Source organism: Oryzias latipes, chromosome 20 (genome assembly GCF_053564925.1).
Source record: "Oryzias latipes strain Hd-rR chromosome 20, Olatipes_Hd-rR_3.1".
Lineage (NCBI taxonomy): Eukaryota > Metazoa > Chordata > Actinopteri > Beloniformes > Adrianichthyidae > Oryzias > Oryzias latipes.
In genome coordinates, this window is record NC_136256.1 from 3603032 (window position 1) to 3622500 (window position 19469).

The 19469-nt window shown below is 40.7% G+C and overlaps 1 protein-coding gene and 1 long non-coding RNA gene across 3 annotated transcripts in view; both read left to right on the forward strand.

The window, feature by feature from the left end:
• The window catches only part of LOC101170814 (vasoactive intestinal polypeptide receptor 2), a 44297-nt gene that overhangs the window by 12899 nt on the left and 11929 nt on the right, over positions 1 to 19469 (forward strand). The window contains exons 5-6 of the mRNA XM_023950048.2: positions 888 to 985; positions 19104 to 19201. Coding sequence (XP_023805816.1) covers positions 888 to 985; positions 19104 to 19201 — 196 coding nt within the window. The remainder of the gene's footprint in view (positions 1 to 887; positions 986 to 19103; positions 19202 to 19469) is intronic.
• LOC144988445 (uncharacterized) lies at positions 12493 to 14952 on the forward strand. Of its 2 annotated transcripts, XR_013652370.1 has the most exons (5): positions 12493 to 12630; positions 13152 to 13209; positions 13366 to 13414; positions 14226 to 14321; positions 14811 to 14952. It is a non-coding gene; the product is annotated as an uncharacterized LOC144988445 (long non-coding RNA). The 2 variants fall into 2 exon arrangements; XR_013652369.1 differs by lacking the exon at positions 12493 to 12630 and having other exon boundaries at positions 13072 to 13209.

A 19469-nucleotide genomic window follows, 5' to 3' on the forward strand; every position in this document is an offset into this window, starting at 1 on the left:
GCAAGTAAAAGCGGGATGGAGGGCGGGCGCCGACGCGACCCAGAGAGAGACACCCCTAGTGAGCCCCGCCAGCATACCCCATAGCTAGCATAACCTGCTTTCTGGAATACCCCCCTGACCACACACAAGCACACACAAAACAGACCTAAACGCACAAAAACACACACAAAAACGCACATAAACACACAAAAACATACACATAACAGACACACAGAAACAAACACAAAAGACAGACCCAAACACACACAAAACAGACTCAAAGACACAAAGACCACACACAAAACAGACCCAAAGAATGTACACACACACAGAAACAGACCCACACACACATAAAAACAGGCACAGACACACAACAGCAACACACAATGAAGAGACACACTTGAAATGCACTTTCCTTCCTCCTCAGTCCACTTGTCCTGGGTTCACCTTGTGCCCCCCCAGACACACACACCTTTCCTTTGCTTCTCTTCATCTTCACGACTTCCATCTGGGCTTCTTTTGTTTCCAGGAGGAACAGAAACTGAAGCAGGTGCTCTCAGCCTCGTTTCAGAACAGCAGCTGCTTTCCGTCACAGCTGGAGCCAGGACTACTGTTTATCCTTGGTGTCCCTGAACGCCTCATTTAATCACAATTATCACTCTGCTGACAGTGGAGTTTCACCAACACCTTCACTGGTGAAATATTGCTGGCTTGCTTTGCTTCCTTTTCATAAAAATGGATTTCAGAGCCAGGACTTCCTGTTCTTTGAGATGATGTTGGGAACAGAGAAACCCGATTGTTCTCCCTAGAAAGCAGCAGATTCTGCCTGAGAGCCTCCAGAATCTCTTCTGTTTGCTGCCAGGTTCTCTCAGCTGGAAAGAATGAACTCTTGCATTTGTCTTCTTCAGGCAACCTCAGCAGGAACTGCACAGAGAAGGGCTGGTCGTCCGTTTACCCCGACATCAGGAGCGCCTGCTATTCTGAGATCACTGACCAACCCAAGCAGGTGAGTTCGTTTCACGTCCATCTGTGAGTTTGCACTGTTGCATCAACAACACTAACCACAGCCTGATCCAAGGAACCAGGAACAGGAAACAGCTGAATGAATGTCTACTCTATTAGTACAGAAGGAAGTCAACTGCTAAGACTTCATCATTTTTCAGCCTCTAAAACATTAAAGCTGGTACTTTTCCATTAACTGAGAGCTGCACAAGTTTCCTTTCTCCAGTAAAAGTAGTATTTAACTTGGAGTCACATAAAAAACCAAAACGCTGAATTCACTTCATCTCCCAGGACTGATAACATGATAGAATTTCATATTTATAACCTGCTGTTCCCGAGTCAGAACATTTCATTGTTTCTAACAAATACACTGCAATAACATACAGATGTGCTCATAAGTTTATCCTGGAAGAAATGATGGTTTCTTGGTCATTTTTCAGAGAGTATGAATGATAACATAAAAACCCTTTTAAATCATAAAAACAACAGAAACATCCCAAATGACCCTGATCAAAGTTGACTTCCTCCAGTTCTTAACACCTTGAATTGCCTCTTTTTGCATCAATACCAGCTAGAAGTCTTTCATGGTCCTTGTGGACAAGGTTCTTCATTTTCTCTGATGGTAAAGCATCCCATTCTTCTAGCCAGAAAACCTCAAGTTCCTTTAAATTCTTGGGCTGTCTGGCTTGAATGGCTCGTTTGAAATCTCCCCAGAGGGTCTCAACATTATTGAGGTCAGGACGCTGAACCTTCACCTCAGTCTGTTGGAACCAGAGACAGGTGGACTTGGCCTTGTGTTCTGGATCCTTCTCATGTTGAAATGTCCAAAAGTGTCCCATGTGCAGCCTCTGAGCAGAAGTGCAAGTGTTCCTCCAGTATCTTCTGATAATGAGCTGCATTCATCTCACCATCATTCAGACCATGTCTCCTGTGTTTTGTAACCCACACATCCCCAAACCATTAGACATCCGCCTCCGTGTTTCACAGTAGGGATAGTGTTCTTTTTATCATAGGCCTTGTTTATTGTTGTGGCCAAAAAGTTCAGTCGTGGTCTCATCTCTCCAAATGAATTTGGTCCAGAAGTTTGGAGGCGTGTCTTTGTGCTTTTTGCTGTATTGTAAGCGAGCCATTTTGTGGCAGTTGCACAAAAAAGGCTTTCTTCTTGGGACTCGAGCATGCAGCCCATTTTTCTTCAGGTGCCTCCGTATTCTACATCTTGAAACATCCACTCCACAGTTTTTTAGACAGTTCCGGATCACAACTTAAAGTATTTGTGGGTTTTTCTTTGCATCCCTACTGATTTTTCTGACAGATGTGGCAGTTTTTGACTGTGGTTTGGTTTCATCAGAACCCCTCACTTTCCACTTCTGATCAAGGTTTGAACACTGCTGACCGCCATCTCACTTCCTGGGATATCTTCTTCTATCCCTTTCCTGGTTTGTACAGTTCAGTTTCCTTTTCCTGTAGATCTTTTTACAGCTCTTAAGCTTTCTCCAAGACTCCGGATCCAGAAATGTCAGTGACTTGTCAGGTGTTTTGGTGACTGAAGACATGCTGACGTTTTTAGCTTCAAGCTTTTCGTGTTCATTTTTAAATCAGCAGAAATTGGCTTAAGATTTGAAATGCCACGTAAGTGAGCAAAAACCACAGAATATGCAGGAATGTCCCGAAGGAGCTGAATGTTTTGGAGACTGAATGGTTGAAACAGCTGAACGCATTCTGACAGTTTAACAGAAGAACCAGAGGAGGATCTCCAGAGTGAGACTGTTTTCTGGTGTCTGTGGTGAAACAGATTTCCACTCAGCTTCACTGTTTGATTTCCAGCTCTGCAGGTTGTCCAGCATAAAGACTGTGTAGGGCTGCATGGTGGTGCAGTTGTTGGCGCCCTCGCCTGCCTCACAGCGAGAAGGCCTCAGCACAAATCCTGCCTGGGACCCTTTAGTGGGAAGTTTGTTCTCCTCGAGGATGCGTGGATCTCCCTGGCACTCCAGCTTCCTCCCACAGTCCAAAACCATGGCTCATAGGTTACTCTACAGTGACTCCATGTGTGAACGCGGGAGTATGTGGGAGTGATTATGTGCCCTGTGGCAGTCCTGTCCAGGGTCCCCCCCGCTTTTGTCCAACAGCAGCTGGGACTGGCTCCAGCAGCCCAAGGACCCGGAAGGGACATGGCGGGTTAAAAAAATGGATGGATGGATGGAAGATAGTTCTCTTCAGGGTTTTATAAAGCAAAAAAGTAGTGATGGCTCTGTCAGTAATGATAGCCCCTCACTATCCTACTACCACCCCCGTGTCTGACTGTTGCTCTGATGTCAGAAGTGACTTCAGGTGCAACAGGAAGCTCACCTTCCAGATGCTTTTGTCATACATGGCGGCATTTTTGTCAGTGGGTGATGTTTTGTTGTTCAGATCCATCCATCTTCAGAATAAAAGCAGAGGTGAAACCTTTGCTTTGACCCAATTTAAACTCTCGTTTTCTGCATCCACAGAAGATTTAAAGATGCTTAGCTTACCTTTTTGAGTTCCTGTGTAATAAATCCACCTGACTGAGTCAGAAGTTTGACCCAAAACTTTCAAACGAACATTTTCTGTGACAGTTCCAGAGTTTGATTCTTTACTCTTCCTGCTGACAGCTCATTCTGACCCACTTGAAGTTCACCACAGAAAGGGTTTTGTGTCTTACCATACATACAAAATTAAAGAAAATTAGCAATTGTCAGGATTTGTCCCTGGTTCTCCACTTCCACCTTCCTGTCCCCACTCACCTGTTCACTGATGACTGAACAGGTCCTGGGGTATATTAGGTTGTTTTTACCCATTCTCTGCCAGTGTGTGTTCTCTCATCTCTCGTTAATACCCCGCTCTTACTCAAGCAATTTTTGCCTTCCTTGTTACGGCGTTTGCTGCTTCCTGCCCCCTCGCCACTTACACTCAGCGCACCCCGCTCTTCACTGCTCACGCCGGATGGAGACTGCCTTCCACCACCCTCAAGAAGTAATTTCTCCTTTGCCCCTACCAGAGTTCAGCAGACCTGAGTTCCCCTTAAGGTCACTGACGGCCCGTCCCCCTCCTACGGTCCCCTGAGCATCTGATCGCTCAGCAAGAGGACCTCTGAACTCTCTAAATCACCTTTCTTCTTACCCTGTCCGTGCCTAAACTTGGGTCGTCACTCAGACCTAACAGCAATAAATCCTTGCAGCAACCAGCCCCACCCCTCCAAATGGACAATTACCCAGATGTCCTCAGAACAAACTCTAGCTGGAGCAGCTGGTAGAAGGGGTCTTTGGGAGGGCAAAAACAGAAACCAAAAGCTGCCTCTCTGTTCTGGGGAGAGAAACCACATGTTTTTCACCATGTTGTAAGAGTTTGGTAATAAACCCAAAACCCTGACCAGCATTGTTTTTTTTTTATCAACATGAAGTCAAAAGGACTTTTTCATGACGGGCGGCATGACTGGACCTCCACGATGTTAGGCATGTGGTTCAGGGTGGGTTGTGGCGAGACGCTGGCTTTGACCTGCAGCTCCTCCAGCAGAGTGGCAGGTTCAGTTCCCGGTCGGAGTTCTTTAATCCGCCCTTGTCTGAAACGAAGTCAAAGCTTCATGAAATCCCCGCCTTCCCCTGAGTCTGCAGAGGATTAGGAGGCGGAGTGACACAGGTGAATGTTTGATCCCCAGCGTGTTGGCAGATTGAAGGGAAAACCTTCAGCTCTCATTGTTCCTCTTGTTCTGCTCTGTTCACATTTTCTTTCTGAGATCTAACCCGAGGCATCCTGAGAAATGCCATGGAGCTTATCATTCATCCCCCCAATCATTGCATTCTGCATTCTTGGATTGAGGCTTCAAAAACAAGTGAAATATTGTCTACAGCGGCTAAAAACCTCAAACCATCACTTCAGTTAAAAGACTTTTTTAGCTGCAGACTAGCATCTTTTTGAGGGGAAGAAGCTTACAGATTGAAGCGATCCATTCACATATTTTGTTTTTAAGAAAGGGTCTTTCTGCTTTTTTTCTTAATTTAAAAAAACCTTTTCCTTTTGTTTGTAAAGATTTTTCGCTAAACGTGACTCTCTTATGCCTCATATTGTCACAGCAAAACACAAGAAATGTCGGTATATTTAACGGTAGAGAGAGCTAAAAGTGAAATGTGTCAATGTTGTAACTAAAATTGTGTTTTTCCTGCTGAGTTGTTGAAATATAAAAATGTCTATAAGCTGTATTATAGTTTAATGAAATTCCACATAATGCTCAAAATCCTACATTTGCACAGTGATACCAAAATGTTTTCTTCTTGTTTTGTCTGGACAAACATTTTTGTCAAATCAAATCCACATTTAGTTTGTCCATAGCAAAGCAGTTCAATGTGCTTCCAGACATTGGCTCTGGAGAAAACTCAGACAATCTCTCATAATCTTTTAAATTTGGTTTCATAATTTTTATGTCAACAAAACTGTAAACAATATCTGTCTCTGGAAAAGGGCGGAACATTGTCAAGTTTGTGTCTGTTGGCTCCACCCACCAACCAAACCACTCCCATAAGTATGCATACTTTTGAGCTCCATTTAATTCAACCTTTTTTCTAAACCGTCTCATTCCTGATCAGGTAGGAATGTAACAATTGATCGATTAATCGATAATCTGATTACTATTCCTACGATCCAAACAGATCCATCTGTCTGAGGCAGAATCGAATCCAATTGACCACACCGTTAAAAATTTGTTTCAAAATGAGATAAATCGATATTCAAATCAAAATCGGAAAATACCATCTGGATTGAGACATGGCAGGTTTATTTTACTATACCATAAAAACACGTGATGCAGCAGATACTGTCATGATTTCACAAGGATGAGGAACCCAGATGCTGCAACCCAGAAGGAAGACAGGTAAGTGGAGGATGAGAATGGATATATTGTTTGCTCCAGATGTGAAGATGGCTGGTTTGAGGAGTGTCCAGGTTAGACGTGGCTGTGGCGTGGCTGGAGGGTCTTGAAGCGGTTAGCGGCTGCCGAGAGTTTCCGTGCTCCTGAGGCGTAGAATGGAAGGTCCGTGCTGCCGTCACTCGTGAGCGGTAGGATCCTGAGACAGGGAGCAAAGAATTAGTTAGAGCCAGAGACTTGGAACAAAGCTGTAACGAGGCTAGAACCAGAGCAGTCACCATAAGGGGTAACAAACTGGCGTCGAGTAGTGGCGTTGATCTCCTTTTGAATCCACAGAAGATGATCAGGAGAGTGATGGCAGCTGGTGGCAATCAGGAACATTAGGGCAGAGCTGGAGGGGGGAGGAGACCGCCAGGCACCGTGACAGATACGGTTCAGTCCATCTTTTCAATCCAATGTGTGGACAGACTTTGAATAAAGTCATGTGACCATCCAGTGTCTAGAATGTTCTAAGAATGTTCCCTTTGGATTCTTTGGATGTGGAAAAACAACAATGGTGAACTTTAGGAAACTAACATGTGAATGGATTTGACATTCATTCTAGTTTACTTGTTTGTTTGGACACAGATTTCATTTTCACTTGAAGAAACACAAGAATCTGGAAAACTACACTGTTCAGCAGCAGGAATTTCTCTCTGAGTCTCACTGGTTGAAGTTTGGGATAAAGATGATCTGGATCCATTTTAGGTCAGTTGGATCCAACGAGATCCTTCCAAACGAACCAAAATCGAAAGTGAAGCGAATCAGTAACCGAAATATTGAATTGAGTTAATTGTTTGTTATAATGAACCATTACACCCCTACTATCGAGGTCACTGGGTTGCTGGAGCCTATCTGTTGGGCCAAACAAGGACAATTTGTCAGTTTTGTCAGCCGAAATCAAGCAACCTCTTTAAAAAAGTCAACCTCCTCCAGAGTTGTCATGAATAAAGTTTCATGGATCTACCACAAATGAAATGCACATAAGTGGACTTTTCAACAGAAACTCTTCAGAGAATCGCTCCCTTTTGCAACCTGCCCCTAGTGGATGTTGATGGAACTGCAACACGTGGTTCTCCCTGGTTAGCGTCAGCTTCAGTAAAAGGAGTTGGGGGGTAGGTATCAATTTGTGCAGATGTTTAAATATACACTCAGAAATGGGGGTATTCTGTTGTCCATGAGGGTGGCAGCTGGAGGCCTGAAGCTGCATGTGGAACACCCGTTTTGGCGTGCAGTGCTCTGCGGCGCTCTCAGAGGGGTTTGTTTGGGCAGTTGATGCCCGGGGGGGGGGGGGGGGGGGGGGATCTGCAAAGGCTCCTGGTCCTCATTTCTTGGCTGGGTGTGTTCAGGTTCAGGCTTGAAACAGGCTGGCCTCAGTTCTGTGTTGCGATCGGATTCTGGTCGGAGATCTGAACCTCACAGGAAACTGTCAGGAAGCATGATTCAGACTTATCAGCAGGTTCAGCTGCAACACCAGGAACACGAGATGAGGAGGTCGACTGTGGCTGACGCTAATCTTGATGGGAGGATGCTGAATCTGAAACAGCGATCTTAGTTTGTTTTTTCATGCAGAGGTCAAATTTGAGGTTGTTTCTGCTGCAGAAAACAAAGCAGCTGAGAGTTTGGGGCAGATGGAGAAGACCACAATACTTCTCCAATGCAACCTTTGAATCACTGAAGGTAGTTTCTCACAGAATCCTCATCTCATATGTGAATGTAGATTTAATGACTGCAAGGTGAGTTGATCTGGTAAAGAGTAAACATTTACCAGAAGTAGAAAAGATGTGAACCAGTGCATGAAGTTGTTTTTCTGATTGTTTTATTGTGAAAGTTTTGCTTCCTGCCAGGGTTATCCCCATGTGAGTTTGTTTGCTGCATGTCCATTTTATCAATGAAGCCGAAATGCTTCCCTGTTGTTTGTTCATAGAGCTTCACCCAGCAGGCCGGTGATCATCTCCAGACCCTTCAGGTGGAACTTCTGGATCTCAGAGCAGCTTCTGTTTGTGTCAGAGTCTCACAACAGTTTGAACTGTTTCCATCTGGAAAACATTCAGCTGAGCTCAGACATCACTTTTTGAAACAGTGGTCAGGAAATAAATCTGCCTCTGCAATTTGAAGAGGTGATTTTCTTTAAATAAAAGCCTTTTTGTTGTCTGTGCTAAAATCTGCCTGAAGTTCAGCATTTCTTTTTGTCTTGTATCAACAGTGAAGCTAAAGACAGAGAGATTCTTGATTCTTGAGAGCCAAGTCTTTCTTTGTGGACGATTGTGAGTTTGGACTTGAATGGCAGTTTGTCTGTGGCAGACCAGGGCCAACAGTTGGGGTCATCATTTATCCGGCTGGAGGCCCGGGAGTCCCACTTGAGAGGGCTGCCTGCTGGTGTGTGTGTGAACATTAACACTAAACAGACAAATGCAGCAAAGGATAAATCATCCACAGAAGAAAATGATTGTTTGTCAGCCTGAACTGGAGCCGCTTTATTCTGAACATCATCTGTGCGTCTGTCCAAAGACATTTCTGTGAGTTATGCTCCATCTGCTCTTTCCCTCTGATTTATGATTTTAATGGATATACAGCAAAGATACTTTTACTGTGGAATTATAATGAAAACTGAATTGTTTCTAGAACTCATGTGACCATAGGAAAGGGTCAGCCGGCTCTCATTACTTCTGTGTTGTAAGAAAATGATCATCTATCAGTAGAGGATTTGTGTAAAGTGTCTCTTCTTCAGCAGATAATACTGATGTTACCTCTGAGATCAGGTGGTGTTTGCATCACTCTCTTTATGTCGTCCATTGAAGATTCATCTTTCTCCTTCTCTCTCCTTAGTTTTCAGTCTTATTTTATTTTTAACTCTTTAGTGTAAGAGTCTGTCTAGTCGTTCTAATCTATTTCTTTTCCTGGTTGGGTTCTTGTTATAAGTCAGGTTTAGTTTGACATGTTGTGTTTGGGTTCTACTCGGTTTTTAGACTTTCTGTTTGTTTCCCTCAGGTCCTCAGCAGAATACAGTGATCCCTCGCTATAACGCGGTTTACTTTTCACGGTTTCGCTACTTCACGGATTTGCATCTTGCATTGTGTTCTGCATTCTGATTTGCTAAAAAGTCACTCCGCTTCTTCTCTACCTGTGCGTCAATAACGTTGCAGTTTAATATGTACACATACGTAAAACAGCTTGCCAGATATACAACACGTACATGCAAATTCTCCTGCAATTTTGAGTTTCTCTAAAACCCATAGAAAAAGAGTGACAACAACTGTCAATCACTATGTTCTTCTCCTGAACAAACACAGCTGCACCGCGGGCTTCAACAGAATAAAACACTGCAGAGTGGAGTCAGGATGCAGCGGCTCAGTCTGAAGAGCTGTGAAATACACCTGAGTCGCTATTTGTCCGACTGTACTTTGTATTTTTTTCATAATCATTTTAAATTTTCTCCCGTTTAATTCAATTACTCTCGGGTCGCGGTGGGCGGGGCTAATATCCGCGATTTGAAGCCTTCTGTTCACGTTGATGATTAAAATTATTATTTGACTGTACAGCACAGAAGTTATTTGTTGAAAAAACTTTTCTAAACTACTTTTATTTGTGAAACAAATGCTTGAGCCTGTAAAATGTTTTTTTCTTTCTTTTCAATGTATAATCGAGTTTTTAATTGTATAATACTTGTTAAAAAAATAGAGGTTTCTACTTCACGGATTTTGCCTATCACGGGTTCTTTTTGGAACATAACCCCCGCGAAAAACAAGGGTTTACTGTAAAGTTTGTCCTGAGCTGCTTCAGTTTCATTTATTGTTCCTTCAGTGTATTCATGCCTGTGGTTTTCACTAAGTTGTGGTCAGAACCTCAGTTTTCTCACCCTAATCACTCATTTCACGTTTTATCCAAGTTCTTGAGGTGAAAGAGTCCACTCCGTCCCACCTTACTGCAGGCTTCACTTCTGTTGTCAGAGGTCTGTACATGTGTACAGATGTTTGTGCCTTTTTTATGTTTTAGTTTAGTCCTTGTAACTCTTGGTTTTTGTATATGTTGGGGTTTTTATGTTAAAACTTCTTCTAAAATCTTTGTCCATTCACACCCACCAACAAAAAAAACCACTGACGAATGCCCCCACCTCTGAACTTCATCAGGCAACAGGACATTAACTCCTCTGATAATGGAACCATCTGCATCTGCTCACATCTACTTATTGAAGTTTTGGTCCCAGTTCTGAAGTAATCAAAGCATCAAGAACCGGAATCCTCCATCAGCTGTTAGAACTGAAGAAGAAATGCTTTGATCACATGAATCCTCACTGATAAACTCATCTAAGTAAACATTGAACCCTCCTTTAGGTGGAAACTCTTATTCAGAGGCTGATTACTGAGCTGAAGCTGTGTGGTCTGCTCCTGATTAACCAGAAAAGAGATATCAGAGGAGTTTTGGCGGCCGCTCATCAGATAAGCACAAAAGACAGATAACAGATTAGATGAATGCAGACTGCAGAGGGAACACATCATGTTTGGAGGGAACGCATTCGAGTTCACAAAAACCAGGCTACAGCAGGACAGCAGATATTAGCATGAGGATCCTCCAACCAAGAAAGAAGGGGAGGAACAAAAGAAATGATGGAGAAGAGAAGCACCACAAAGTAGATAGGAGAAGGAGATGACACCAGGAACTGACCAAAGAGGGAGAGAACAAAAGAAGAGCTGACAGGGGGATCAAGTGGGGGACCGGGAGTCTCCTAAAATGGAAATATTTAAGTTAAAGGACAAGTGTCTGCACTCAGTGCAGCAGCTGCATAAGTGCCCCTTAAACACACAGCATTTCATTTTGGCTGCACCCCCACCTCAACCGGGAAATCCATCTCCGTGAGGACTCTGTTATGAGTTTACATCAGAAAGATGACAGATTCTGTTCAGCAGGAACCGTTTCAAACTTTCTGTTTGGAGGATTTAGTTGGAATAAGTTTGTAAAGCTCGAAAACACAAATCCATTCATTGAGGTGTTTTCTGTATGTTTGTGTAATGTTGTGTAACGTTCACATGCTGTGTATCCACTGCTTGAGTGTGTGGCTTCAGCTCATTTCCAGATAGTGTGTCAGACGAAGGGAATGTTGTTTACAGAGGATGAGAGAGCTATGAACGCTGGGCGAGCACACATATGCCACACACACACACACACACACACACACGCACACACACAGGGCAGCATGGACAGCTCCAGATCTGCGATGCTTTGAAGAGTCGGAGGAGGGTTTGTAGAGAGCTTTGAGACGGACCAGACTCACACACCGACCCCAACCAAGCTCTTATTGTGAAAGAGCTCAGATATGGAGAGGAAACGACACTCATTACGATCCTTGTCCCAGATTCCTGCACATATAATAATCTAAACTGCAGATTTACTTTAATAGGCTTACTTTTTCAAATTAATTAACCTTTATTTTATCATCCTTGATCCTTTAATTCATTTGGAAATATCAAAGAAGGCTTGACTTCACAGGTAAACCATCCAAACATAAGATCGGTACAATGCAGTCTGAATTTCCAAATCCCTGAAACGTAAAGACTTCTATTGGAGAGGTTAGAGACCAGATGAGCACAAGTCACAGAACACCTGTGGCAGGAAATGAAAGTGGTTAGTTGTATCTGTGAGAGAACATGAATGAAGACAAGCAAACTTATGAGGGGCCGTATAAGACATTATTTATTCTGAACCATTCACATTCATACATTCTTGCTCTCACAGTCATATATACTCTCTTTCGCATACATATATTCTCTTACGCATCCATATATTCTCTCTCTCACATTCATACATTCTTGCTCTCACAATCATATATACTCTCTTTCGCATACATATATTCTCTTACGCATCCATATATTCTCTCTCTCACATTCATACATTCTTGCTCTCACAGTCATATATACTCTCTTTCGCATACATATATTCTCACTTGCACATCCATATATTCTCTCTCTCGCATGCATATATATTCTCTTACGCATTCATATATTCTCACTTGCACATCCATATATTCTCTCTCTCGCATGCATATATATTACTTTACACATACATACATTCTCACTCTCATTGTCACTCTTAAAAAAGAATGTATGTATGTGAAAGACAAGTATATATGAACGTGTGAGGAAGAGTTTATATGTGTGTGTGAGAGAGGAGTATGCATGAAACGGAAGTTACTTTGCATGAAAAGGAAGGCACTTTGAATGAAAAGGAAGGCACTTTGAATGAAACGGAAGGCAGATGATTTCTCGTGCTCTGATTGGACGAGAGGCCGCCACCTCCCATTTTGAACACTAAACCCTATCACTTGTACTGACTCATAACTATTAAGGTTACACAACTTAAATGTCATTTTGTAGTTGATTCAACTATAAAGTATTAAGCTCTATCAAGATTTTTTCAAATTTAACTTAACAGTGCTAAATATTTTAAAGCTTATTTGTATCTAGCACTCAAAAATTTTAAGATCCCTGAAGTAGCGTCATGACGTCATCACGTACTGGTGGGAGGGTCTTTCGTTTTCTCTACGTTAGCTCAGGTGGCCATGTTGGATTTGCCGAATGCGAGTATGCGACGTTTGAAATTGAAAGTCGAGCATTTTATTATTCTGCAAAGCGTTGCGATTTCGTCCCGCTTCAAGACGCCCCAACCTCGGGTTTTTTTTTTCATCCGCCTCATTGCTGATGGTGCCGTCTTGTCTTCAGCCCTGATTTAATTTGGTAAGTATCGTTCATGGTTTATGAATGAATGCTTTAAAAATGCTCTTATACTACCGTAAATGTGGTTTACTGTTGTTTAAACATATGTGTGTTACGATTGTTTTAGAGCTTAATGTGGCAATGCATACATGATTAGTTTGTCATATTAGCAGACGTATGGCGAGCCAAACCCAAAATGCATTTCTGCCCGTAAGTTACGACAGTGATGAGGTTTTTTTTTTTTTTCAGAGGTAGAAATGATCTGTTATGCTGCAATCACACTAAACATGATCCGCGTGTGAAATTCGCGTTGGAGGCCTCTGTCTGTGGCTAAAGTTTGCTGCTGGACATTTGTCCAAAAATGTCACTCAAAGCCTCTAACGGTTGTGTGGGAGGAGCTACCGCCAACAGTTTTAAGCCTGGTTGCTACATGGAAGCATTGGGTTTTGAATGCAGCTTTAAGCTTTTATAAATCACTGATCTCCGTTATAAAAAAGGTTTTTGTAAAAATAAATTAATCAACGTGCTCGTGTTGTGTTCAGGTACCGAACTACAGAGTGTTCAGTGTTTCACCTCCAGGTAGACGCCAAGGCCAGCGAGGTAACTTGTCTCAGTTATTTGTCTAGAGCTATTTTAAAAAAACAAAAAATGCAATAGGTTGTGTAGTGCAATAAATGTTTTTTGATCAGAATATAATTGAAACATTTTTTAACATTGAAAAATCTCTCTTGGACTTTTTCTGATACTGAACTTCAGAAAGTTCACCAGAAAGTCACCATTTCACCAGAAAAGAGCCGTCAAGTGGGTGAGTTTGATACTTATTTAATATATTCATCCTGAACTATTACCATTATTAGATTTATACGGCAGCATGGAAACATTTATGCACATTTTAACTAGCCAAAGGTCTAAATAGAGCTGAAATTATTTACATTTGAACTAAACATATTTAGATTGCAGGCTGAAGGTGGCACAATGGAATGGAGGTGCAAGTTGTGTTCTGTTACTTTGGCACTATGCAGTACTACATATAATACTGCAGTACTACATAGCCAATATTCCAAAGTGTTTCCACTGCCATGTATGTGGAGACACTTTGGAATACTGTCATGTCTTTATGACAGTATATTACAATAATAAAATGATGTTGCATTAGCACCATTCCATCATTTGAAACCATGAAAACTCATCTGTCAAGATCTGAAATGGATTTATGTAGAGTAGATGCAGTCAGAGGAAATTGTGCAGTTTTTACATGTTTGTGTAACTTAAAGCTGCCCTTTTCTGAGACTAAGTCCACCAAAACAGACAGGAACTGGCCAGCTTGGTTAGGATTTATGACCTCCAGGTGAATTTCTAATGTGCATAATTCAAAAACGGATAACAAATCATTTGTAAACAGCTGTAAGAAGCCACGGTGTAACTTGCCTTCAAATGACTTTGGGTCTTTGACCTGAAGTGGATCATGACATAAACACTGTATTGTCCTCTTACTAGAAATAGACATCTAGAAAAGGTATCATTTTATTATTTCTTAAAGTTCCTTAAGTAAATATTGGAAGTGTTTGCTCTGCATTTGCTTCAAAGGTAATGGATATTTCTTTTTATTCTTTTAGGACCAGCGTGACGTGAACATGAGACGGGCACTTGTCCTCCTTGCACTTCCTGTTTATCTGCATGAAGATGCCTCCAACTTCTTCAAGACCTGTACAGTAAGTGCACACGACTCCCTGTCAATGGTTTTCACTAATCCTTTAATATTGATTGAGATTTTATTGAGTGACATAATAAATAGGGCAATTGTTTGTAGTTTGTAAACTGAGTGATATTTTTAAATGGTTTTAAAACTGAGACGGAAGATGAAAGGCGAACATCAGGGACTCCTGATTGGAAGGAGTGGAGTTTCGTTTACCTTTTCTGCTCCTGATCCATCATTATTTGAATAAAGAAAAATGAAGCTTTAGTCTTAAATTATTTTATAAATGTCCTCCTTCAGAAAAATGCTAAAGAACTTTTTAAAAACACAATTTTAATTGGAGTTGGTCCTTAAAACATCATAGCCAGTTGATTAAAAGCTAACAGAATGTTAGCATGAAAAGATTCCCATTGACAGGTGGCAGGAATGTCAGTTTTGGACATTAGTGTGATGAATATCTTTGAGGGTCTGAACTCATCTGTGTTTTTTGTTTTGTATTTTCCAGAATACCAGACCTCACAGACACTGGTGTGGGTATCTTCTCAGTTGTCGTGGTGACGCTCCGGATGCTGCCGTCAGTGGTCCCACACATCTGGCTGACTAATCTCTTCTAACTCTTCGGGGACATCTATGCTCTGGACCTACAGCACCCCAAAAAACTTGAACTTGCCTTCATATTTATTCAGAATGCTGTCTTGAGCCTTGAGGACAGCAAACCACTGAAAGGACATTTATTGACGCTGAAGAATGTTTCGTTGAGTGAGTCTTCCAGAATGGACTATTTGTTGGTTTAAGTGTTATGTAACTAATGTGTTTTGTTGTGATCATTTGCTTTTTCTGCCGTAAAATACAAAACCAACTCTTTTTGTCAATATGTTGTGTGGCACTCTTATAATGCAGTTTTATTGCACTTATTGTTTCTTCATCCTCTTGATATTTGTGCTTTTTTTTAAAGAGCAATTAAAAAAAGTGTATTAAGCAATCACTATTGTGTGGCCTTCACGTTTGTTGGTTTTTATCAATGTTAGCCTTTAAAATGTAGTGGGGCAGTATCAATATCTCTGTTTAGAATACATTTTAAGCTGAAGAATTTTAAATATTTTCAATGCTACACATTTAATGAGTTAAAGAATTTATAAAGCATTTGAGTGAATTTTACATATTTTATGAGTTGAGTAATATAAAAATATAGTTAGTTAAAGCGTTTTTTAGTTGGAAAATATTAAAAACTTTAAGTAAATAATCTCTCTTTTATAAGTTGAGGAATCTTAATATTTTTTATATGAAATAATACAAATGTAAGCCAACTGACAATATGAATTTTAATAAATGTTAACTTAAAAGTTTTAATAATATAACTTAACTGTTGCGTAATCTGTTACAAAATAATTTTTAAGTTCAGTCAACTCGCTAGGGATTACAGTGCAGACGCTAACATGAACCAGCAAGAAATCCCAAATTAACAGACTTGTGTTGTGTAAAGGTATGTTTTTCAGCTAGCAGGAATAATCAAAGTATCTGTTCTCTGTTTCAAAATGAGATTGCCACAAAACCGTATGTTATCTCATACTGGAACAGCTTTGGATGTAGAATTCAGTGGGAAAAGGTTTGGACCCTGCCACAAAAGTATTTCATCACCAATAAAATCAGAGAAATTTCTTTCAAAATTCTTCACAAATTTTATCCAGTGAAACGTTTCTTTACTAAGTTTAAAAAAGATCTGGACATAAACTGTTCATTCTGTCATTCCTCACCAGAAACTGTGCCTCATCTTTTTTGGTTTTGCTCTTTCACTCAACTATTTTGGAAAGATGTGATACATTTTATAAGAACTCATCTATGTGAAGATTATAGATTATTTTACGAGCATATTATTTTTGGATATTTTACACAAGAAAGACTTAATGCAGAAAAAATATATGTAGTTAATTTACTTATAATTATGGCTAAATACTTTATACACAAGTGTAAATATGCCAACAAAAAAAACGTGTCTTATGTTTTTCAGAAAGAAATGGTTTTGTATGTGAACAGTATTAAATCTTCCACTAACAAAAAAGCTGTCAGAACAGTTGAAACATGGTCTCTCCTGAAACTTTAACAGATTCCTTTGCCTTATTATTTTTGTTTTCTTTTTGCATAACCTGTTTTACATGGTTATCATTATGTTTTTTTGTTCATTCTCATGGCGAACGTGAAGATTGTATTTTGCACACAGTGGAGTTTTGTGTTTGGTATTTTGTATGTGCAAGATATTGTTAATAAAGTTTATTTTTTTTAAAAAACGAACCGGCAAGAAGTAGCCACGGGGGTCCTGCAGCCATCGGAACCTTAACAAATATTTCATCTCCACCTCACCGTTGCCTTTTTTAAGAAATGACAGCTGGTTTTCCCACATTTATATGTAGTTATGGATCGAAAACAAGAGGAATTTGTTTTAATGTAAATGCGTGTTCCAGCGTCTACAGGAAGTGTCGCCCATAATTCACGCAAAGGCTCATGGGGGCTAGGAATAAGGTGGATACGGATTTTCTGTTTCGGTGGCACTTCTATTACCATTATTGGTATTTGAGACATTCCTTTGTGTCTCTAGAGATGCAGACAGATTTGTGACCACTTGAGGTGAAGATAAAATATTTCTTAAGGTTCCGATGGCCTTCTTATTGGTTCGTGTTGGCGTCTGTTCAAAATGGGAGGTGGCGGCCTCTCGTCCAATCAGAGCACGAGAAATCATCTGCCTTCCGTTTCATTCAAAGTGCCTTCCTTTTCATTCAAAGTGCCTTCCTTTTCATGCAAAGTAACTTCCGTTTCATGCATACTCCTCTCTCACACACACATATAAACTCTTCCTCACACGTTCATATATACTTGTCTTTCACATACATACATTCTTTTTTAAGAGTGACAATGAGAGTGAGAATGTATGTATGTGTAAAGTAATATATATGCATGCGAGAGAGAGAATATATGGATGTGCAAGTGAGAATATATGAATGCGTAAGAGAATATATATGCATGCGAGAGAGAGAATATATGGATGTGCAAGTGAGAATATATGTATGCGAAAGAGAGTATATATGACTGTGAGAGCAAGAATGTATGAATGTGAGAGAGAGAATATATGGATGCGTAAGAGAATATATGTATGCGAAAGAGAGTATATATGACTGTGAGAGCAAGAATGTATGAATGTGAATGGTTCAGAATAAATAATGTCTTATACGGCCCCTCATACAAACTCAAAATCCTGGAATCCATGTTACCTGAAACCAGCTGTCAGAGAACCAACAGGGAAACCAAGATGAAACCACTGGATTCTACATTTGTGAGGAACTGCAACAGGATCAATAATCCAAAATTCCTGATGTCTGTGAAGACGATCAAAATGTTTGTTACTGGAACATGGAGAAACCAGTATAGGCAAACACTGGAACATCTGTCAACGACAGACTGCATCACATGCTGGAATGGGCAGAACCTTCCTCCTCATCTTGTCCATAAATGTATTGGGGGTTGGAAGGGTCTGAGGTCTGTCCAAAAAATGTAGAAAATGTCTCTTTTCTGTCTTCACAGAAACACTGAAAGCATGGCTTAAGGCCGCCTCATTTTAGAAATGATTTAGAGGGGAAAGAAGGTTAGATCAATAACGTTCATAGTGTCTGTATTATTTACTGACTTGTTGGTTCTTCTGTTATCAGTCACGGTTGTGTTCTAACATACCGGACATGTTTCCACGGTCGAAACATGTCAGGTATGTGGAAACCCCCCCAAAATAAAACCATGTCCAATCACAGAAACTGAGAAGTCAGTGAAAGTAATGAGTCCCAAATTGTTCATAGTTAAATAGATAAATATGACCTTGTGCAATTACACATTCAACCAATAAATCTCTCATGAATATATATTAAAAGATCATGAAATTAGGAAAAACCTGTACACAGATCCTAGGCACTTTAACATTGGGAGTTGGGTCATCTAGACCCACTAGACAGTGCTCTGAACCTTTTTTCTTCAATGATTTGTGATCTTCACTGGTGTCCATGGATTACATGAAATCTTTCCACCTTTATCCACCTTTGTCATGGTAGGGAGAACACGTCAATGTAAGAGGGGGGGGGGGGTCATCTAAGATAGCACAAGGGGTAAGGAAGAAAGAAGTCATCCAAGTCTTTAGATCTGGAACACTAAAGTATGACTTAGTATCATGAGCAGAGCTATAGAAATAAATGCTGTGCTGCATTTTGATGTTACTTATGGAAGCATGTTTGACCTGAATACATACAACATCATGACAGAAAAGCTGCACTGTTTCTTAGAAAAAACTCACCTCAGCTTGAGGTGTCAAAAAGTAGGAGGATAGAAACTGGACAAGTGGTTTCTTAGATACATCAAAGATGCATCACCTTCACTGTTTACATTACAATTCTTGTCTACACTGACTGTTCCAGTTTGAAACTAGGACTAAACTAAGAATGATTCCAGCACTTTTTGACTTCCTGCTGATATTCCAATGATCAAACTGAACTGAATTATGATTTATGACAGGAAAAAAACGAATTAAAAATATGAAATTCAATATGTGCTGTATTGTTTTTACATTGATGTCTGCACTTGCTTTGATTCAGATAATCCAAAGAATTCTGGTGATCATGAAGCAGCAGCGACTCAGATCCAATTTCAGCTGGTTATGAAAGCAAACCCAGCTGAGCTTCAGTGGATTAAATGATCAGCTTTGACAAATGTTTTCATCATTCCTGATTAAAGCTGTCATGAGGCGTTTCTGTGTGTTTGTGTCCAGCTGGTCTTCTACAAAGTGGTGCGTGTCCTGTCCACTGTGGGCCACAGCCTGTCGCTCATCGCACTGCTCACCAGCACCACGCTCATCTGTCTGTTCAGGTACACACACACACACACAGATGCACAGACACGCAGATACACTCATACGCATGCACACACATGCACCCACACACATGCAAACACACACACACACACAAGATTGCACATGGACTCTCCTTTTAGATCCTTCAGCTTGAGGTTAATGTCAGACATTTTTGCAGCGTTTGAGGGGAAACACCACTTTGCTTTCTTTTTCCTAACAGAAATGTTCTCATCTTTAAATTCTTTTCACTTTTGCTTCAGTTTGCAGTTTTATATTAAAGTGTGG